At 47.3% G+C, this 21,069-nt stretch overlaps 4 protein-coding genes across 4 annotated transcripts; 2 read left to right on the top strand and 2 right to left on the bottom strand.

Moving 5' to 3' along the window:
• Window positions 1-5,648: 5,648 nt before the first annotated feature.
• HD556DRAFT_1314906 (uncharacterized protein) lies at window positions 5,649-6,601 on the bottom strand (the record flags this gene model as incomplete). Its single annotated transcript, XM_041301037.1, has 5 exons — window positions 5,649-5,716; window positions 5,744-5,790; window positions 5,835-6,070; window positions 6,131-6,223; window positions 6,275-6,601. 5 exons carry the CDS (start codon window positions 6,599-6,601, stop codon window positions 5,649-5,651), a joined length of 771 nt encoding a protein of 256 aa, XP_041152149.1.
• A 794-nt stretch (window positions 6,602-7,395) lies between these two features.
• On the top strand, window positions 7,396-8,343 carry HD556DRAFT_1451551 (uncharacterized protein; the record flags this gene model as incomplete). Its single annotated transcript, XM_041307975.1, has 3 exons — window positions 7,396-7,587; window positions 7,643-7,760; window positions 7,811-8,343. The coding sequence occupies 3 exons, from the start codon at window positions 7,396-7,398 to the stop codon at window positions 8,341-8,343; spliced, it is 843 nt and encodes a 280-aa protein (XP_041152148.1).
• Window positions 8,344-17,761: 9,418 nt separating this feature from the next.
• On the bottom strand, window positions 17,762-18,544 carry HD556DRAFT_1451548 (uncharacterized protein; the record flags this gene model as incomplete). Its single annotated transcript, XM_041307974.1, has 5 exons — window positions 17,762-18,019; window positions 18,067-18,201; window positions 18,257-18,349; window positions 18,403-18,423; window positions 18,485-18,544. The coding sequence occupies 5 exons, from the start codon at window positions 18,542-18,544 to the stop codon at window positions 17,762-17,764; spliced, it is 567 nt and encodes a 188-aa protein (XP_041152147.1).
• Window positions 18,545-19,761: 1,217 nt separating this feature from the next.
• HD556DRAFT_1435390 (uncharacterized protein) lies at window positions 19,762-21,068 on the top strand (the record flags this gene model as incomplete). The annotated part of the gene is made up of 8 exons (XM_041305424.1): window positions 19,762-19,899; window positions 19,949-20,115; window positions 20,168-20,203; window positions 20,263-20,336; window positions 20,385-20,582; window positions 20,644-20,759; window positions 20,812-20,898; window positions 20,961-21,068. 8 exons carry the CDS (start codon window positions 19,762-19,764, stop codon window positions 21,066-21,068), a joined length of 924 nt encoding a protein of 307 aa, XP_041152146.1.
• Window position 21,069: the final 1 nt, after the last annotated feature.

Raw genomic sequence — 21,069 nt, 5'->3', positions numbered from 1 at the left:
TTTGCATTCAAATATAGGGAATTGTGAGCAAAGCAAGAACATACTGCAAAGAAGTTTACTCACCGGTAATCAACCAGCTGATGAGCGATGATTGGATAAAAATTTGTCGTGCGTTGCGTGTGAGAGAATAATCAAAGATGCGATGAAGATGGAGTATAGGATATAAGTTATGCGCTGTAGAAACAACAATACAGAGAGGAACAAACGAAGATCCTGACTGATCTAAAATGTTGTGGTCTTTGCACTGCCTAGTCTGCTATACTTGCCTGACAAGTGCGTTCGACCCAGGGGTCTGCGATCTGGGAATAGTCTTGGGGGTAAGTGAGTGATGTGTGATCAATAGTCCGAGCGCGGGAAACAATGTCCGAAGGTATAATTACGATGTCCGATGCAAAAGCGTCGGGTTTGTCGGGTCGGGTAGTCGGATTCGGGTCGGGTATGCAGAAACTAATAGTGACGCGATATGCGAACGTCGGAAAAGCGAGCGGTGTGCGCAATAATAACAATGACTGATACGGGCGGTGAAGGAACGATGATATTCGCAATATCAACTAAGAACTACGAAATATCAGGTTTGACCACTAAGCATCGGGGAACTGCTCCCCTCTACTTCGATCATGAATAATGCTCGAGGTCAGTCCAATATATATGTAAGTACGTAGAAATGCGGAACCCGTAGGCGAAAGCAGCGGCGGAGTATTTCGGATCCGAAGTACATGTAAATAAACATGAGGCGCTGTGGACTATGGGAAAACATGTAATAGCGCTGGCTACGACGTGAGTAATGTGCGAAATAATGAACTACACACCTAGTGGGGCTAGCAAGACGGGACGGGACACGGATAGGACAAGTGCGCGGGAAAACATCGGGTCCGATGCGGCCTAAACGTCGGGTTGGCGGGTTAGCGTCGGATAACATCGGGAAGTGATTAGCATGTGACAGGTATTTGGCGTGTACTGTGAAATAGCTCGATACGAGCCCAGCGCCAGCTCGTGTCCTACAGCACGCCGTCAACGTTTTGCTGGATAGGATGCAAGAAGACAGACAGTAAAGATCCAAAGGGAAAGTACAAGATAGGTATAAAGGTGAGATGAAATAAAACGAGGCATGAGGAAATCGTGAGGACCGTGCGTCGCGTGTTAAAGATGACAGCCGGAGGTAAAAAGTAGAGCATGGACTAAATCAGAGAGCAGGTATCACCATAGTGTCAGTACTGTAGCACAACAGATACTCGGAGAAAGGTTCATATCCACTCACATCATAGGATAGACACCGTCAAGCCCAGGGCATGCTTGAAAGGCTCCCGTGACCACTGTTATTGCACTAAGTACATGCCATTTCAAGCATCGGCAGGCTTACCTTAGGGAACATTTTGAACGGCCCGTCTCAAAAAATGCTTACCAACTTGAAACGCAGGAAGTGCAAAAACTGAACGTATTAGCTTACATAACAAGGTTTTTGTATGCCAAGACAATTCAGCTTCTAACTCGCTGTACACACAGGACTTGCTGGTCGACCGTTTCCCTATACCACGTTATATCATCTGCGACCAGCGTGGCAGTCAAGCTCAATTACTGCTACTGAAGCTCAATCCGTCGACGACGCACATGTCGACATCGATGTATGGCACTGCACAAGCCGCGGGTCACGGTGCTGGCGGCTGGCCACTTGTAATATATTCTTTGAAGCACTCACTCGGGTAATTCTGCGCTCCTAGTCAAGTACCTGAATGGCGTCAATACTGATTGCGACTACATATTGCTCCAGAAGGGTCTACATCAACGACATACAACTACTATCAAGCATCAGGTAACATCACATGCCATGGTTTTCAATCGCATTACAGACCTCAATAAGGACTCCATCTTGCCTGCTAATGGCTGCCTCAAGTCTACTCACAGCTTCTAGCACATACCCAATTTCGTTAACTATGTATTCAAATTTCCTCCTGAGATCATCATGTTTCCATGATGCTTTCTGCCCATCTCTACGGTAAGTGCATAACTTGAAAGATAAAGCTAGACATACTTACATCATTCAAGTCGTCCTGTGACCTCTTTCGCTTTAGACTCGGACGTGACAGCAACTCATTGACATCCTTGTCACGGTGGGGACCAAACCAAGGCTGGATGTCCTTCGGGTCACTTCCGAGTGCCAGTGCCATTTCGCGTTCTGTTTTAGCTAGTCTGTGAGTTACTTGGCCTGGATGTGAGCAATTCAAACCTGCCAAGCTCACCATACGTATAGCACCCACAGGAATATACTGGACCACCTTGCCCATGCGACTGACCTGGGCCAGGGCAGGAGTCCTTGTGACTTTGTGGAGCGGAGCTTCTTGACTCGGAGTGATGGACACCCTTGCCTGCTCTTTCAAGTTGAGTCTCAAGGGCGGTGTTCATCAAGATGATAGCCTCGGCTCCATCGTTAAAGTCAGAGGGACGTGAGTCGATGCTAACAGAATCTGTGTCAGCAAACATCTTCGCCAGTTTACCCCTTCAAGTTGGAGAGTAACGGTATTTAAATTCAATTCACTCTACCATAATTTCAAGCTTACACGAAGATGGTCAACCCTGCTCCGATACAGAAATTCTTCTTGGATTCTCCCTGCATTCCAATGTGCTGATCTCTCGGCACCAGAAATTCGTAACCAAGTTCCAAAAGACCCTGTCGGCAATCATGTCACTTAGGGTATAGGCTAGTCTCGATTTTGAGTTTAGACGTCCCAAATCGGAGGACGTCGGTTATGTATAAAAAGGTTTAGGCCAGGGTTGAACATTGAGTACCAGTTCTGAGTGGGGAAACAACTTAAATGTTTGCAGCTCCTTCCGTGGCACTTGACGCCCCTCAGATGATCCGTCAACACCAACTAACTTACTCAACCAGTATGTAACATTTGCCGATAATTTTATACATGAGTCAGATCCCATGACCACTACTAATAGTATCTCGCCGCAAGCTTTCCCTCTGGCGGTGCAAATGATATTGGTTCACTACTAGTTGAACCTTCATTTCCGCTGACCCTACAACTCTGATGTTCGAAACTTCTGATGGTGACATTTGCGCAGGATCCGATATGCTTAGACTAGTACTACTTCCGTACTATGCCGTTGGTGCTGTGAGTCACTTGTATTCAATGGCAGAATTCCCTACACGGAGCATGGTTTTCGTTCTCTCGATAAGACTCCACCAGCCCGAGGCTAGATCACATTATGCGCTAATCACACCTGCCATGCCTTCCAAAGCTAAGTCGCCCTCCACAAGAAGTACTCCTGCATCCATACTTCAGAAACTGCAGAATTCTCCTGGAGGATTCTATGCTGCTACGCCGAAGCTCATTCGTCACGTTGAATATTTTGTAGGTGGACCGAATGGCAATATTCTTGTCAGCAAGGGAGGAGGACTCCAACCTGCAGAATTCATCATCCGTGGTGTGTTCGAGATCAGTCGCAATGACTTTAATTTCACCCCAGATGCAAATTTCAATCCCTCGAATATATTTCATGGTTGCTTTGCAGATGTAAAATTGACCTGTCAGCTTACTGCTGGCCGTAACAATGCCTTCCGATTTTCATCAGAAGACTTCCCAGATGTCCTTGACAATCTCGCTCACTTTGAGGGATTAATTCTGAGGGCAAGAGACTATGAGAAGCTCAGTGTCGTTCATGACTCACTCGGTCAGAGATCCGTCAAACTGACGCACAGTCTCTTTGAAGTTGTAAGTATTCATCGCATACTTGTCCATGCATGTTACCGTGACTACATACTGAATATTACTATGACAAAACAGGCCAATAAAGAAGATCGGCGAGATACTGCTAGCCAAGTTGATGGTGATGACAACTACTCGACCAGTAAGCCGCAAACAATTCTTATGTCTGTCATTACACTGATTTTTTACGCAACTGCAGAAGGTCTAAGCTCTGACTTCGACATCACCACTTGGCCAGTGGCCAACCGATGCAAAAGTCACTTGCAGGGCCTCATTTCGACTCATATCATCAGCCCCTTACCAGCGTACGACTTGGATCATAAGCTCGTGCTGCTGTCTGAATATGAGTCAAAACTAAAGGGTGCGCTCGTCGAAGTGCACATGGCGTTTTGCCATCGTCGAATCAGAAGTGCAAAACGTGATGTTTTCAGCACCGTTTTACAAGAACTCACCATCTTGTCACCACCTGCTGCCATGCCAAGCAGTCCCTTCAAACGTCGCCGTCTCAATGCTGGTCCTCTGAATGTATCTTGAATGGTATGCATTAATTCTTAGTATTATTGCCTTCACACACTGATCACCTTCCGCAGTAATGTTGAACACCGTACCCAAAAAAATGTTGTAGTACTTATATGGATTTAGTACATCTAGCATATGTAACAACAGAACCGTTAAATTATTATGTTACAAAGATACCTGAACAACGATGAAGCGTCAGGAAGAATTGTATTATTGATTAGCCAATAGTATCAACGCACCACATGTACCACATTGCGATTTGTCGTCCAAAGGGCCCTTTCTTCGTCCGATAGCAATGCTCTCCGGACAGCCGCAGTTCGAGCAGTGCCACACCCCATTGATCACATTAGCATGCTGTCCATCGACAAACTCTAGCCTCCCTTTCGAGCTCCTTGGCTTTCTTTGTGACGGCTCGCAAATCGGGGGGGGAGATACTAACTGAGGAGGCAGGTGCTTCAGTATTAAGAAACAATGAAGGCACCATCGACATCGATTCAACCGTTGTTGACGGTGTGGGAGCAGCCATACGTGCTTGTTTGGTACGGTGTAGTGCATCGGGTCACGTGATTGTTGAAACTGAAATTTCGAACTTTCGGTTTCAGTCTTCACCACACCAAGGAAGGTTTCCCACCGCGAGGCTGGTATGGCCGTTTGCCCCAAGCCGAACGGTGCAGTGATTGGAATGAGCTTCGATATCTACTGGAGGTTGATGACGCTGGACACGGTTGAGGTAGACTTTGGATGGATTGTGAGTATCTTACTTCAAGGTGCGTGTATTGTGTGTTTTATGCTGCCTCGCTGCGTCAACCTGCCTCATTTTCATAGACGCCTGGGACACAAGGTTGTTTGCCTCCGCACCTCCACCGTTACGACAAGAATGCACTCTACTGTCATGCTTACTGTCCTTGACAGTACACCCTTCCGGCGCCTCAGTCTATACATTCGTCCGACTCTTCTATCCAGATCTCCCAGAGTGTATCTCATTACATCCAATCGAATAGTTGGTGCTTCTCGGCGCTCTATCTATCCTACATGACCGTATGAATATCATTTTTCGTATCAAGCAGCTACTCCATCCAATCACCATATCATTCTTTCGAACGCATGCTTATAGCTTGCTGCAATATCACCTCTTCATCGTGTCGACTCCGAAGATCTGCTTGTGTGCTGGATACAGCCACGTCTGATGTCTCAAATTCGTGACTAATTTGCAACGGAGTGCTTACTTCCAGCGCTTTGCTCGTGATTCATCTCTATTCGCCCGCTCTTATCCCATTCTATTTTGACGGTCTGTTCAGTGGCTCCGAAATGGGTAGTGCTCCAATATCTAGTTTTATTTCTGAGCTCACATCGTGATGCTCAACATCTTGGCGAAATTCATTGCAAAGTTCAGAGGCATTGCCAGTATTGTTCTGCTCTCTACTCCAGTGAGAACCTCCTGGTGGTATCTTTGTCTCCTGTGAGACGCTGGCCAACTCCTCCGTCACCTGCGCCGACAAGACCAGTACACTTACATTGCACTGGTCTAGCATTGAAACACCCTCCCATATTGTCAGAGGTACTTCGGATATTACAACAGTGTATGGATACTAGGGCTAACTTCACTTCAGGCTGGCACGGCTCTCCAAAAGGTCATAAAGCTTGGAAAGCATCTCTGTTTGCCTATCAATCGCAGCTTCGACGTCCTTCCCTACTTTAAGCAAAGTTTCGTGAGTCGTACTTCCTTTCAACTCAATAGCTTTTCCCAGCTTCCTGCGCTTAAACTTTTGCGACAGTTCAAGCACTGGCGTTGACATAGCGCGTCTGATATTAGTCATATCTTGACCAAATTGGCGTGGTGTCTGAAATACGCAGTCAACAATAATTGATGTAAATGATTGCAGGTGGTGAGTCTGACTCACAACATTTCCGACATCTGATGTTGATCTCTTTCGTTTTGGAGGCAGCATTTCACCGCTACCATTTTCGACTTGCGCATTCCAATCATTAATCTCCTGGGACGAGAACAGTTAGAAGTCACTGTAGATGATCTCGAGGCTGCATACCTGTTCGATTCTCTTGTGTTGTTCAGCTCCAGACGCATCCTCAGTCTCAGGATACCCCAGCTCTCGGAGGTTGACTCCGTAAACGCCCAGCATTGTCTTTCCATACTGGTAGCACCCACAAGGGTACACTGGGAGGCCTTGGCCATACCCACCTTGACCAGGACAGTTCTTATAATCGTGACTCAGCGCAGAGTCGGGGGTACAGCTTCGAACCTGGGATATCAATTGGTCCCCTTCGCATACATTGACAGGCTCTGCAGCTCCCATGAGAAGAGCTTCCATCCCGTCATTAAAATCTGATGGACGCGAGTCAAAGCTATTGGGCATGGCGAATTTGCTCTCCCTGGAAGGAAAAATGGGGGTTTGAAATAATTCTCTGTTAATTATTCAAAGCGTCCCCTCAGGTATGTTTGGGCTTGGCCGTTTACGCATTTTGCTGCCGATTGGAACTCAACGACAGCAAATTTTAGTGTTTCGGAACTTGCACACACAACCTTCCTGCTCTCCATAAAACTTTCTTTTGATCATGCATACTCCGCTTCCCCATTCATCATTTCCATATTTCCCCAGTGAGTGCTAGCGTCAAGAAGCTACGGAAGTGCGGTAAGTGTCAAACTCATAGGCTTCCCTGATCATTGCTCGCATTTTTATGGCATTCACCTTGATTTGTAACTCTAGAAACTCCGATCACGGTTGACATCCTTCACTGGTTCTAGTACATACTTAGTCTATGGAATGGATCCGGATCATCGTGTGTCCCAGTGACTGCCCTGCTCTCAAGACCTCCATCCACGCATCCGATCAACAATGTCTCGTCCCAACTGTGGTATGTTGATTGCATCACATTTGGTTTTACCATCCTAATTTGCTTAGAATTCATTCTCAACTCGGTTCGCACGCTTTGGGATCAATTTTTATTCCATGTTCATTCCCGATTTACTCCATGAGTTCGAATTGGGAGTTTGGAAGGCCACCTTCATACACCTAATCCATGTTCTCTATGCATATGGCCATGACACGATACAGTTGATTTGGACAGAACAACAGGTAGCATGAGAGTTACTCTCATTCTCAATCATTTTGTTTTACTTCTGACTACACTGCTGCTTCTTGGGACTTTGATGAACGACTATTTCAAATGCCACGAGAAGTGTGGACGGTCATTTTCGGCGCCAGGAGGCCTGACTCGTCATCGCCAAAGTTGCTCTTACTGGCAGCAGCAGCTGATACAACAGTCCTTACATTTCAAACGAGCCTCAGAAATCAGGCAAGGAGCGTCTGCAGCTAAGAAGATCAAGCTTAGTACTGCTCAAGTGAGTACTGATTCACAGCCCGACTCAAAGGCCTGTCTGATCTTTGTTTCACTAGACCACCAGTGAGGACGCCACAATGTCAGATGTGCCTTCTCAAGTAGCTTCAACGCCTGGAATCACATCTGCTGCCAGTAGCAGCAGTTATACACTCCCGGGCCCATCGTTCACTGGCGGTGAGCATCTCAAATTCACTAGCCTCTAGCAGTACTTTAACCATCAACAGACTCGGAGCTTCGGCCCAGGGAGCATAGCCTTTTGGAGGAGCAGCCTCAGGCTGAACCATCCATGGAAATTCCTACTCCTGAAGGCATTCGCCCTACTCGCTCCCGCCGGTTACCTATGCGATTTCGTGATGAACCTCCTGTGCCACCACCTCTGGTCCCTCAGTCTCCTCCATCTACACTTCCCCGAGTCATCCTCCACGTATTTGATTCTTTCTGGACATCCCTAAACCAATTCGGCATTGGGCGAGACTATCATCATCGACCAACACACGATCCTGATGTGTTCGTCTCTTCAGATCAGCTATCCAATTTTTATTCCAACGCGAGTTTTAATCCTGAGCTACCTAGTAATTCTGAGGCGACATCTTCCTCAAAGGCTCCTCCTTGGCCATGGCGAAACATGAGTGTCTGGCGCCTCATGAGCTGGATGCTGACCGGTGTAGAAACAACAATACTGCGAGGAGCAAACAAAGCTCCAGGCTGTATCTGTAAATGTTGTGAGGTCGCGCGTTGCCTAGTCTGCTATACCTGAGACGACAAGTGCGTTCGACCCTAAAGGGGAAGCGAGTGCAGCAAGGATCTGGTAGTGTGCGCTGAAGCAAAGAGCGAGAAAGCGCAGGTGCGCGCAAGGCGCGGGAACGCGCGCACGTGCTGCGCAAAGCGCGGGAAAGTGCGCGCGTGTATGCGGAGACGATAAAGAGTAAGAGTGAGTTTGCTTGGTGCCAAGGAGTAGATTTCTACTATATTCTGATAGGTGGTAGGTGGTAAATAAAGTGAGAGGTAAAGTCTAGTAAAGTGGAAACTAAAGTGGGAAGTAAAAAGTAAAGTCCAAAGGTCCAGTGTCTAATAATATGTACTGCTGGCGCTTATATGGCGCCTAAGCGCTGTCATGCGGAGCCGAAGTGCTACCGAGTAGGTATGTAAAGATATATGTAAGTAAGGGTCCATGGTAAAAATAGAGGTGGAACGATATGTAAATAAGAGAAATGGGAATATACGCACTAGAGAGCTTGGTGGACAGTGGATGGATGCTTCTGGATGGCTGGCGCTATAGGGCGCTCAAGCGCGGGAAAGCGCGCGCGCGTATACATCGTAAAGCGCGGGAAGTCGTGCGCGCATGCTGCGCATTGCATGGGAAAGCTGCGCCTCGTAAGGGAATAGCTGTGGATAGCACACAGAGTGATGCTGCAAGTCGTGCTGTGTACTCCCTAGTGGAAAGTGCCATATCACACAATGCGAGGCACGAGTCTCTACACCGGAAGCAACCAAACATCGGAAGCTCAAGCCACTCGACTGGTCAGGGAAGTCTTATCAGCCGAAGACTTCAAAATCGAGGACGTGAAGGGCTTCAATGCTCATACTGAGATGGGGCGTTTGGATTCCTTGGAAACCACACTGGGCGACAACGATATCTACCGAAGGGATGGGTGGAAAGAGGTGGCTGCAGAGATTCTTGTACTGACACGGGAGAAGAACCCCAACGGCAACGGGCAGGTTTTTACAGTCCCTGGATTCCAGTACCGGCCGCTCACAGCTGTGATTCATGCTGCTTTCTCGGAGGCAGCATCGAAATGGTTTCATTTCACTCCCTTCAAGCGCTTTTGAAAGTCTCCTGTGACAGGTCGAGAGCAACGTCTTCATGACGAGCTCTATACATCAGATGCATGGATTCAGGCTCACGATGACCTGCAGAAGCAAAGGAGGGATGACGGCTGCAAGCTAGAGAAAGTCATCGCTGGACTCATGTTTTGGTCGGATTCCACGCACTTAGCACAGTTTGGAAACGCATCGGCATGGCCCATTTATCTATACTTCGGAAACCAGTCCAAATACACTCGTGCCTGCCCTACTTCCGGTGCATGCCACCCTGTGGCATTTATTCCCACTGTAAGTACACCTATACGTCGCATACGAATATTGTTGTGCTAACGGTCATTGACTTGTCCTTGGCAGCTTCCGGAATCAATCAAACAATTCATCGCCAAAATCACCATAGTCAAACAGAAGAGCTACCATGACATTCTTGCGCATTGCAAGCGCGAGTTATTTCATTCAATCTGGCGTATTTTGATAGACGATGAATTTCTTGACGCCTACAGAAATGGTATTGTAATCAAGTGTCACGATGGCGTACAACGCCGAGTATTTCCTAGGATATTTACCTATTCCGCAGATTATCCAGAAAAGTGCGTGGAATGCTTCCTTCCAGCCCTGCTCGTGCTAATGACGCATTGGAAGAGTTCTTATTGCAACAGTTCGTGATAAGGGTGTTTGTCCTTGTCCTCGATGTCTCCTTCCAAAATCCTGCTTTGATCGCATCGGACTTCGTGCTGATATATCAGGAAGACTCACGAGAATGCACCGATTCATCAAAGATACTATCATTGCTGCACGTAACGCTATCTACAAGGCAGGCGCTCCGATCAAGGGTGCTACTGTAGAACGCCTTCTCAAAGAGTTCTCACTTGTACCCACCCTTGTAAGCTATCTCTGATTTCTGATTTAGCGTAGTTGAACGTTCATTTCACCTCCCTTACAGAATACCTTCGCTGACCGACTTGGCCCACTTGGTTTGGATTGCTTTTCCATGCTTGTCGTTGACCTTTTACACGAGTTTGAGCTGGGCGTATTCAAATCAGTTTTCAAACATCTTATCAGGCTACTTTATGCCATAAACTCCGACGGAATAGCTATCATGAACGAACAGTAAGACATCTGACTGCTGCAATCCACTGGTCTATGTCTAATGTGGAAACCTTCTTACTATTGGTACAGCTTTCGCTCAATCCCTTCCTTTGGTAAGGGTGCTATCCGGCGCTTTCCATCCAATGTATCAGATGTCCGGCAGAATGTTGCTCGACACTTTGAAGATGTTTTACAGGTCAGTCCGATGGTTTTCACTGTTTCCAACTCTGGCCTACCTCGTCTTTTGGAACAGTGCGCAATCCCTGTCTTCAAAGGGATGTTCCCCCATGAGCACGATGGCATTATTCGGCTTCTACTTTTTTGACTGGCAGAATGGCATGCCCTGGCTAAACTCCGCCTTCACACCGATGATTCCTTAGATAAACTCGATCAAGCACTGAACGCTCTAGGCAAACAACTTCGGAGGTTTCAGCAGTTCACATGCTCGGCTTTTCGAACTGTGGAACTTCCATGTGAAGTCGCTGCACGTCAGAGGAGGCAAGATGCTAATGTTCAGTCCACCAATGGGGAGGCAAGGGCATCAGGTGCTCGACCCAAGACCTTCAATCTCCTAACCTACAAATTACACGCACTTGGTGATTACGCTGCTTCTATCAGGTTGTTTGGTACAACAGATTCGTATACTACCCAAATTGTAGGCATTTCTTGCTTGGCTATATTAGCAGTATTGATGTTCCGTGCTTTACAGGGCGAGCTGGCTCATCGTTTTATAAAAATGCTATATTGAAGCACGAACAAGCAGGATCCTGCAAAGCAGCTGGCTAGGCAAGAACGAAGGCGCACTCGCATCCGACGGCAGCAGTCATCGACAACCCTCCTTCATGACATACGCAGCAGTGATCTACCACCTGAAGTCCATCATTTTTTATCGAGCAATCATGGTAACAAGATAAATTTGGCCTCTTACCTCGGTGAACACAGGGATGATCCAGCCGTCAAAGTCAGTCATATCAGATAACCACTTCGCTGCTAACAGTACTCAAAGGACTTCATTCCGAAACTGAAAGATCACCTTCTCTCACGACTCCTAGGCTTGGACTACGATGGCGATGAGCGGGAATTCAGCAATGCTCAAAGAGGTAGCATACTGTTTATCAACAACCTCAGCAGGGTCTCCAAAGCCAAACGCCTTCAGATCAACTACACAACTTATGATATTCGCCGCGACCAAGACACTTTGAAACCAGGGCGTGGTGGCACTGTGATGATGTTGTCGAGGGAATGTGACACTAATGCTCATCCATTCTGGTATGCGCAAGTTTTGGGCGCTTTTTCTATACAGATTCTCCACATCGGCCCGGACGCTCGTAATCGCTCTCCGCAATCAATGGAGTTTTTGTGGGTTCGGTGGCTTGGTGTAGTTCCGCATTACCGGTGGGGTTTCAAGGAAGGTTGGCTCCCGAAAGTTGGATTCATACCAGATTCACCCACTGCATTTGGCTTTCTCGACCCTTCCCTCGTCCTCAGAGCTTGCCACCTTATACCGGCATTTGCTGACGGCCATACGGATGATCTCCTTTGGCATGGCCCCACAGTTGCTCGACCATGCGGAGAAGTAAATGACTGGACTGCATTCTATGTTAATATGTAAGTCTGTCGACATAGTTTAAGACTTTCCTAAAAACTGACAATGTCAACACAGCTTCGCTGATCGTGATATGTTTGCTCGCTTCACACGTATTGGCGTCGGTCATCAAATACAGTATGTTTTGCCAAATACTACTGATGATGAAATTTTTGTTGGAAGCATGAGCAATGACGACGAAACTCTGGATGAGAGCAATCTGGGACCCACCATCGAGTCCAGCGTTGACAACCACCAGAACCGAACTCAAGGGGACATAACTGACGATGGAGATAATGAATCTGATGCATGGGACGATGGAGACAAGGCTGTTAGCGACTCGGATGATGAAGATGGGGTTACGTCCATGACCAACTCAGATGACGAAGATTGTAGCTCAGAAGATTATGGCGAATCCGAAGACGATGATATGCCAGACTTCAAATTTTAGGGTTGGTAGTTACATTATTTTCTTGTTAAATCTAAGTAAGCGTGTCTAAATAGCTCTATCCCTATCTTTACATTTTTTGAGATCTACTCCTCACCTATTGTTTCTGATACGCCGCGGCTCTGCGGGCAAGCCTTGGGTGTGTGTGACTGTCACTGTGACCGTACCAGTGCGTGAGTCACTAATTCTGATCAGGGTGCAGTGCCTGAGCGCTTGGTTCCTTTCGCTGTTCACTATGCCTGTCTTCTTGCATTCTATCCAGCAAAACGTTGACGGCGCGCATAACTTATATCCTATACTCCATCTTCATCGCATCTTTGATTATTCTCTCACACGCAACGCACGACAAATTTTTATCCAATCATCGCTCATCAGCTGGTTGATTACCGGTGAGTAAACTTCTTTGCAGTATGTTCTTGCTTTGCTCACAATTCCCTATATTTGAATGCAAAAGGTGGTTACCATTACTGCATCTACACACAATTTGTACTTTGCACGCGGATCAGGCTCAAGAAATCCATTCCAGCTCGAGCCCAAAGAGTCAGGCTGTCTCCAGTGCTGTTTTCCGTCACCCTCCCATTAGTATAGCTGGACAGTGGACTTACAGTAGTGTATATAGCACTTTGTATCCCATCATGACTTATGGAGGGTGTTTGCTTGCCTGAATTCCATCGTACTGTGCATGTTTTCGAGCTTGAAAACTTGGGGCCCTGTCAGTATCACTGGTACTACTACTAGTACTACTGACGGCGGCGGCAGATATATGGGCATATGATGTTGCAATATTATTCTTATTGCTTACAATACTCCTGGCTAAAAGATGATGAGCTATAACATTCGTAGTGCGTGATCTCAATGTCTCCAAAGTCGCTGTCAAACTATAGTCACACTGAATTGCTATATAAAATTCTACATTGTGATGCAATTTTGATGGAAAACTGCAGAAGCCAGAACACTAGCTTGGAACCTCCTAATGGTTTATCAGAAGAAAGCTGAAATAAAGAACAGACTTCAGATCAATAATGTGATCGGCGGTTTGGATGGTAGAGCGTAAAAATATGAAAGCTAGCTAGAGAGCTAATATAGGCTAATAATGGTCCAACAAAGGACAAAGCAGAAGACAAAAGAGATAACAGATTAGGCACCTGATGTGCGTCTCACAAGCCACTACATAGACATATATTGGGAAAGCTGATTCGCTCAACCTTATAAGGTAAATAAGGTCATATCATGCTGATTGGTTTTCAGTGATGATTGGCAGCAAGACACAAATGACGTTTAGGTCAAGAGTGCACTGCAAGTTTGAGCGGTACGGTGAAGGTACAACAATTCAGAGAGTGAGTCTGAAACATGTTGGGTCTTGCAGAACCTAGCTGCTATTCGACCCTAAAGGGTTTCTGGACCAGGCTCAAGGCTCAGAGGAGAGGAAATATCATGAAAAACTACTGAAGACTCAGACTCATACTGATAACTGGTGAAAAGATAACTTCCTTATGTAAGCTACAAAAGTGCCAACATAAGGTAAGGTAAAAACAGTCTCTACAAGCCCAGCCAGAAATGAATCCCTACAACGGTGCAAATGTGTCATCGTCGTGTTCACTTCTAGCATAGGCTGTGCAACTGAAACACCTAACCATCATCCCTGATCACAAGTCACATTCCATCAGTCACGATCAGTCTACGACGGAGTCCCCGCATACCTTTCATGCGCTCTGCTACAACCTTTCCCAACGCACTTTCATTCTGATATCCTCGTTCAAAACATCTTGAACTGCCTCTCCCTACCCAACTACTCCCTGAAGGTGCCCGGTGCTCAAGGTACAACGCACCCTCACAAATACCATATATGCACACAAAGTCACCAAGCATGAATATAGCACTATAGCTTTATCGTCGGATCACCATTTCAGAGCAGCAAAGTAGCCGAGGAGATGTTGGAACGGGCACAGACTGCAAGGGAACCAAGGCCAGACCTCTATGGCGGGAGGCTACGGCTCTGTCTATCGAGGACAGACTACGACACACGCGAGGACTATCGACTACGAGCCAGGACTCCTGCCACCGTGCCAGGACCCCCTGCCACTCCCGTCCTGTCCTGCCAGAGCGCCCCGCTCCAATGTTCGCCCTCAGCAGATATTGCTCGTTGAGCTTGGCGGCGCTCTCCCTACATTTCCTTGAAGGGACTCATGATGGTAATAAGATCACATCCGATGTTGTTTGATTAGGGCAGCATAACCTATTCAAATACTGTACAGATTTAGGACTTTTTCGAGTGACAGCTGAAAAGCGTCGACCTCCTCCCTTGATCACAGAAAATGTCAGACGAAGAAACATCACCGAGAATGAGACTCTGAAAAAGAGGAGGGATTCGCAAAAGGTGACATGGATATCACGAAGCTGACGCCCACTTTCGCCTCAAGCAATATCAAAAAAGGTGTGCAAGCAGCTTTCCTTTATTTGAAGCAATTCATCGAGCGGGATCCTTCTAGGTCTTGGGCATAGGATCGACACACTCACGTCCTGCGAACGGTGGGCGACGACTTGGACCAGCATGACTGGAGCTCGAAGGAGGACCAACACACTCACAAGCTGTCACCACAATGCACCCCTGCAAAATGTTATGGGCTCGGACGACAAGGCGCTTCGTCTGTGGGACTTGTCAGCAAAGACGGCAACACTACCGACCTCGCCGTCGGACGCTATGCGGCCTATGCCGACTTCGTTCTGAGTGAATGAAACTAGAGGCTACGCCGGCCTAGTTTCTTTCACTCAAAACGAAGTCGGCATAGAGTCCGTCGAGCTCGGTATCTACAACTCGGGCAACAAGAAAATGAGAGAGCGACGCGCAAATGGGGATGAGCGCAGAGAAGAGGGAATGAGGCGTCGATTCTCGAATCAAGTCCTTTTGACTCTGTGCATTCGGACGTGTGCACTATTTAGATCGAAGCGCACAAGAGGAGAATCTTCACGTGACTGCTAGATCGAATGGCCGAACAGCACGTCGTGTAGCATCCACCTACATATATTTAAATGATTGGTGAGATCTGATTATAAAAGTGTCACATACAGTGAGGATCAAGTTGTCGCGCTGGTCCAACAGAAGTATGTCAAGGCCAGCTTCTTTTACGATCGTAGAAATGTCCCAAGTGTACGCATTTTTGTCACCGCAGCCAGTGGTTAGTAGCTTTCCATCTGCAGAAAATGACACAGGAAATACGTGAAAGGGATGCTGGAGGGGCGAACTGATGGGCTGGTTGTCGTCGAGGTTCCATAATCGCGCTGTGTTGTCCAACGATGCGCTTGCGAGGATGCGGCCATTTGGAGATATGGCAATAGATTGGACAGACCCAGTGTGCCCTTCCAACACTGCAATCTATTTCCAAGTTGAAGTACTCCATGTCCTAATGGACTGATCGGATGACCCAGATATAAGCATTTTTCTATCCGGGGTCCAAACCAAGCAAAACATCCAGCGCGCGTGTCCTTCAAGAGTGGCGATAAGCTGACCTGTTTTCGCATCCCAGATTTTGATCGGGGAGTTGTTATCTTCAGTATCCCAAGGCTGTTCGGATCCACCAGTTGCAAACAAGGTCATATCTGGCGAGTAGATAGCTGCCCACACCCATGTATGCCCTGCCTTGATTGGTGTGAGCATAGCCCGTCCGTTCTCTACATCCCATTGTCTTGCAATCCCATCGGTAGATCCGCTCAAGACCTGCTGACCATCTCGACTCCAGCAGACAGAATTCACTCTCTCTGTATGCCCGATCCATCTTCCCATCACTTTGCCTGTGTCAATGTCCCACAACCTCACTCTACCATCCTCACTCCCGCTAACCACCTTCTGCCCGTCCGGAGACAACGCTATGGTTCGTACTTGACTGTCTCCGTCTCGCCAGTCGTCTCCTATCTGTTTGCCGCTCTTCAAGTTCCACACCCGCAGCGAGCCGTCTACGGAGCAAGTCATTATCCGTTGTCCCCCTGGTAGATGTATGGCACCGTAAACCAAGTGGGTGTGTCCCTCGAATTTCTGGCAGGGTTTGATCGCTGATACCTCCTTCCTTCTAACCGTGGCTGAAGACATCTTGGTATAGCTGTCTCAACTTTCATCCAACAAAATTCAAAATCATCACTCACGACAATATGTTCCTCGGTTATTCCCCCACGTATTGGCACCAAGATACAACGGGTGTTTAGGTCAAGAGTGCATTACAAATTTGAGCGATACAATTTAAATGCCCTATCCTCTCGTTTGCTCCGCAACCTCTAGTTTGGCTGTGCAACTGTACAACGATGTGTTCCCCAGCAGATCACAACGCATTGATGCCAAGACACAATGAGCATTCATCAGGAAAAATTTACCGTAGCCCCTGATGACAGCTAGGCACCGTGGCGCTATATGAGCATAGATATTAGATAGAGGCTTGATAGAGCTATGTAGCCTAAAGCCGCGCTACATGCTACATGCAGCTACACTGTCAAGTCTAAAAGACATTGAAGGTCTAAGCAGAACGGATTCGATAAGTCCTGAGGTACATCAGTAACGAGTGTACATGTAGTAGGTTGTGACTTACCCAGTCGAGTATCATAGACCAATACTGGGGAATCGAAGGAAAGAAAAAACGAGATTGTAGCCGAGTTTCCCAATTCGGTGACGTCAGGTAGTAAACAAAGATAATTCTGAAGTCTACATAACACTACAACGACATGCTGCCTTCTAATACCTGAAATATCAACCACGGATCTGCTGATTGTCCCATCTTCGGTTATCAAGAGAATCCAGTCGCGGAGAGTGAGGTCTGTTCGATATCGACATATCAGACCGAGCAAGACAACCAAGCTTCCGGCTTGACGCATTGTCGCTAACTCGCACATCGGGTGACGTCACAATGACCACTTGACGATGAACGTCAAAACGGCCTTGAAGCCCAGGTACGATGGTGTCATGTGGGAGATTCTGGGTAGGAATGATCGGAGAGTATGGAGAAAATCGGTAGCGTCATGGGCTGTTACAATGGTTTGATTAGATTGACATGGATACGCTGATGACATCCGAGCCTTGTCGTCGACCACAAACAACGGGGTATCAATAAACGACTTTATGTGTATGTTTTCCAATGCTCAAGGGATCAGATGAACCTCGACGAGATGGGTGGGATCTTAGTGAAAAACTAGGAAAATAAATCAATGACGGCCGTCAGTACACTCGGTAGAAGCGCAACATACAAAGAGTCAGAAGCGAATCCAGCGTCCAGCATGTTTGATCGTGACATGAGGATCAGTACTGGAAGCTCTAGCTTCGAAGGTGGCGACAACCGTAGGTGTGAGTGATGACATAGAGATGGCCTGAGCACCCTGTGGTTGTGAAGATGACTGGACCTGAGCCTTGCCGCTAGATTGCTGCGTAACATTACTGTTGGAAGGACGCGAACTGCTCGCAACAGCCATTTTTGGGATCAGGCTGCGTTTCTCTCGCGCTGACGCGTTCCTCTGTGGTATGAGATGGGATTCGAACATGCTAGAGAGATGTCATACACGTTGCCCTTGGCAAACGGAATGTGGACGACTGCTGAGCGACACTTGCGCGCTGCACTACCGGGTCGGGAAGAGAAAGGATTCTGAGCCCAGTAAACAATGCGGGATTGTGCTAGCATATCGAGTCGCCCAGAAGACTGTAAACATCGAGGTTAGAAAAAATAGTGCTAGTAGATGGCATGAGCGACGTACGTGAGCACGATGTGGTGTGCCATTTAAAAATCCTTGGGGTACCCGATTGGAAAGCTTGATTGGTTGACGCACTGGACGGCGTGTAGCATCAACCTGGAATAGATAGGTTTGGATGCAATAAAACCTGAGATCAAAGTGTCACGTACAATTAGTAGCGATTTGTCGAGCTGGTCCAACAGAAGGCCGTTGAGGTCAGCTTCTTTTACAATCGCAAAAACATATACACACCAAGTTGAAATTTAAAGCTTGAAGTATTCCGGGTCCTAATCGACTGATTGGACGATCCATCCGGGGTCCAAGCCACTGGCCAGACACCGAAGTTCAAGAGTACTTAGCGACAAGCTCGCCCATCCTGGCATCCCAGATCTTGACTTGGTACTTTTTATCTCTATTCCAAGGCCGTTGGGAACTACTACTAGTACTCGCGAACAAGGTCATGTCTGGCAAGTAGACAAGTGCGAACACCCATTCATGCCCTGTCTTGATTGGTGTGAGGATCATTTCTCCGCTCTCTATATCCCATTGTCTTGCAGTGCCATCGTAAGATCCGCTCAAGACTCGCCGACCATCTCAACTCTAGCAGACAGTGCTCACTTTCTGTGTATGCTCCATCCATTTCGCGACGACTTTGCCTGTGTTGATGTTTCACAACTTCACTTCACCATCCATACTCCCGCTAACCACTTTCTTCCCGTCCGGAGACAACGCTATGGTCCAAGCTCCAATTTCTCGCCAGTCATCTGCTATCTGTTTCCCACTCTTCAAGTTTCATGTCCGTAGCGAGCCGTCCTCTGAACAACTCATCGTCCGTCCTCCCTCTGGCAGATGTATGGCGCCTTCGATCCAATTGATGTGTCCCTTAAATTTCTGTTGGGAAGTTATCCTCCACATCTCCTTCCTTCCAACGATGGATGAAGACACCATCAACTACTAGGCGCAGCTCCGTCTCAGTTTTCATCCAATACAGTCCAAAACCATCAATTAATGGAGACAACCACGCCCTCAGTCGAAGGATGCGGTTGCTGAAGGTGGTATTTTGGATTCCAGCTTGTCTGCGCCCACACCTGGCTGTGTAAATGTTGCCGATATGTTCATCAAAATGATTGGATTTCCGTCGGACCCAGGCACGTTGAATTGTGTGAGTGGTGTTACTTAGAAAGGCGCTTTGTGTCTGACTTTGTTGGCGCTTCAGTTAACATTAGTCCTTGCATTATTATGCCAATCCCAAACTCCCTAGAGTGACGTGTGCATTATCGCACACTGTCCAAGAAGAACATATTTCTAATATCACTCGGCTATGACTAGTTGAGCTTTAAGACTAACCTACCTTGAATCGTACATCAAAGAGTGAATATCGAATGGTTTACCCGATGAAAATGCCGTCGTGTCTACGTATACGGTCTCTCACCAGCGTGGAAGCCTTCACACAGGCTATGTAGTATAAGTATCTTGAGCTGTCGTTAGGGAAGGCTGGAGCATCACTTTGAACACTTTCCGCGACTGTCATGGGCAATCACCTTTCTCTACTGGGTCAATCATTCCCGTCCGAGTCGAAATTTCACGTCGATGACATCCCCGACCTGACCGGGAAGGTCATGATCGTTACTGGAGCTAATACTGGGATTGGTAAAGAGACAGCAAAGGTGAGTTGCAAAGGATGGATACTTCATGTTGCTGACCATAGAATTCAAGGCCCTGTTGAACCACAATGCCAAGGTATACATAGCTGCCAGAAGCCAAGAGAAGGCAGAAGTAGCCATCAAGGATCTTAAAAACAGCACTGGGAAAGAGGCTCTCTTTCTAAAGCTTGACCTCGCAAATTTGAAGTCTGTGAAAGCTTCTGCCGAAGAATACCTCAGGTTCGTCTCTTCTGTCGCAACGCCACAGGGGCTTCTCTGACGCTATCACCAGCAAAGAGACTACGTTGGACGTCCTATTCAATAGCGCGTGAGTGCGCAACATGTACTAAATGCCGTGGTTTGGATATGCTCATATTAGTGCATAAGGGGGGTCATGTTCCCTCCAAAAGAATGGTTAACTGTGGACGGATATGATATGCAATTTGGAACAAATGTCCTTGGTATGACGATTACATTTCTGCTACTACAAGACTCTAATTTGTCTGCAGGGCACTTCTACTTCACTAAGCTGCTATTGCCCACCCTGATTGCTACCGCAAAATCTGCGCCTGATGGCAAAGCTCGTGTTATCACGACTTCGTCCTCGGCACATATCCTGAAGGGCCTCACCTTCTCGGCGTTTGAAGATGGTCCTGCTCGTGGGAAGATGTCTACTACTGACCTTTATGGGCAGAGCAAAACCGCAAGTCGACTCTGTGATTTTGCGTCATCTTCTCCTGACTCTCCAACAGGGCAACGTCGTACAAGCATTCGAACTCGCAAGGCGCTACAGTTCAGAGGGCATCGTTTCCATACCCCTGAACCCAGGTAACATCAAAACAGACCTGGCGCGCCACATGCCGTCTTTTCTACGTGGTATTTTGGTTCGCAAATGTTCTACATGCAGCTGCTAGGTGAATGCTGACGAAGATGTAGAACTTGTTCCTCTACGACGTTGAACATGGAGCACTGACTCAACTCTATGCTGGAACTGCTCCAGAAGCTGTAGAGTTGAACGGCAAGGTGATGTCTCTATCGAATGATGTTCGCAAAGGGACGCTGACACCTCTCGCTCTCTTGTGTAGTATCTCGTTCCTTGGGCCAGGGTTGGTCCAACTCGTAAGGATGCTCGGGACCCCAAGGTAGGCGAGGCTCTATGGGAATGGCTTGAAGAGCAGGTCAAGGATGTTTGAT

Source organism: Suillus plorans (genome assembly GCF_016647745.1).
Source record: "Suillus plorans strain S12 chromosome Unknown HD556scaffold_134, whole genome shotgun sequence".
NCBI lineage: Eukaryota > Fungi > Basidiomycota > Agaricomycetes > Boletales > Suillaceae > Suillus > Suillus plorans.
This window is presented reverse-complemented; position numbering and strand designations above follow the sequence as displayed.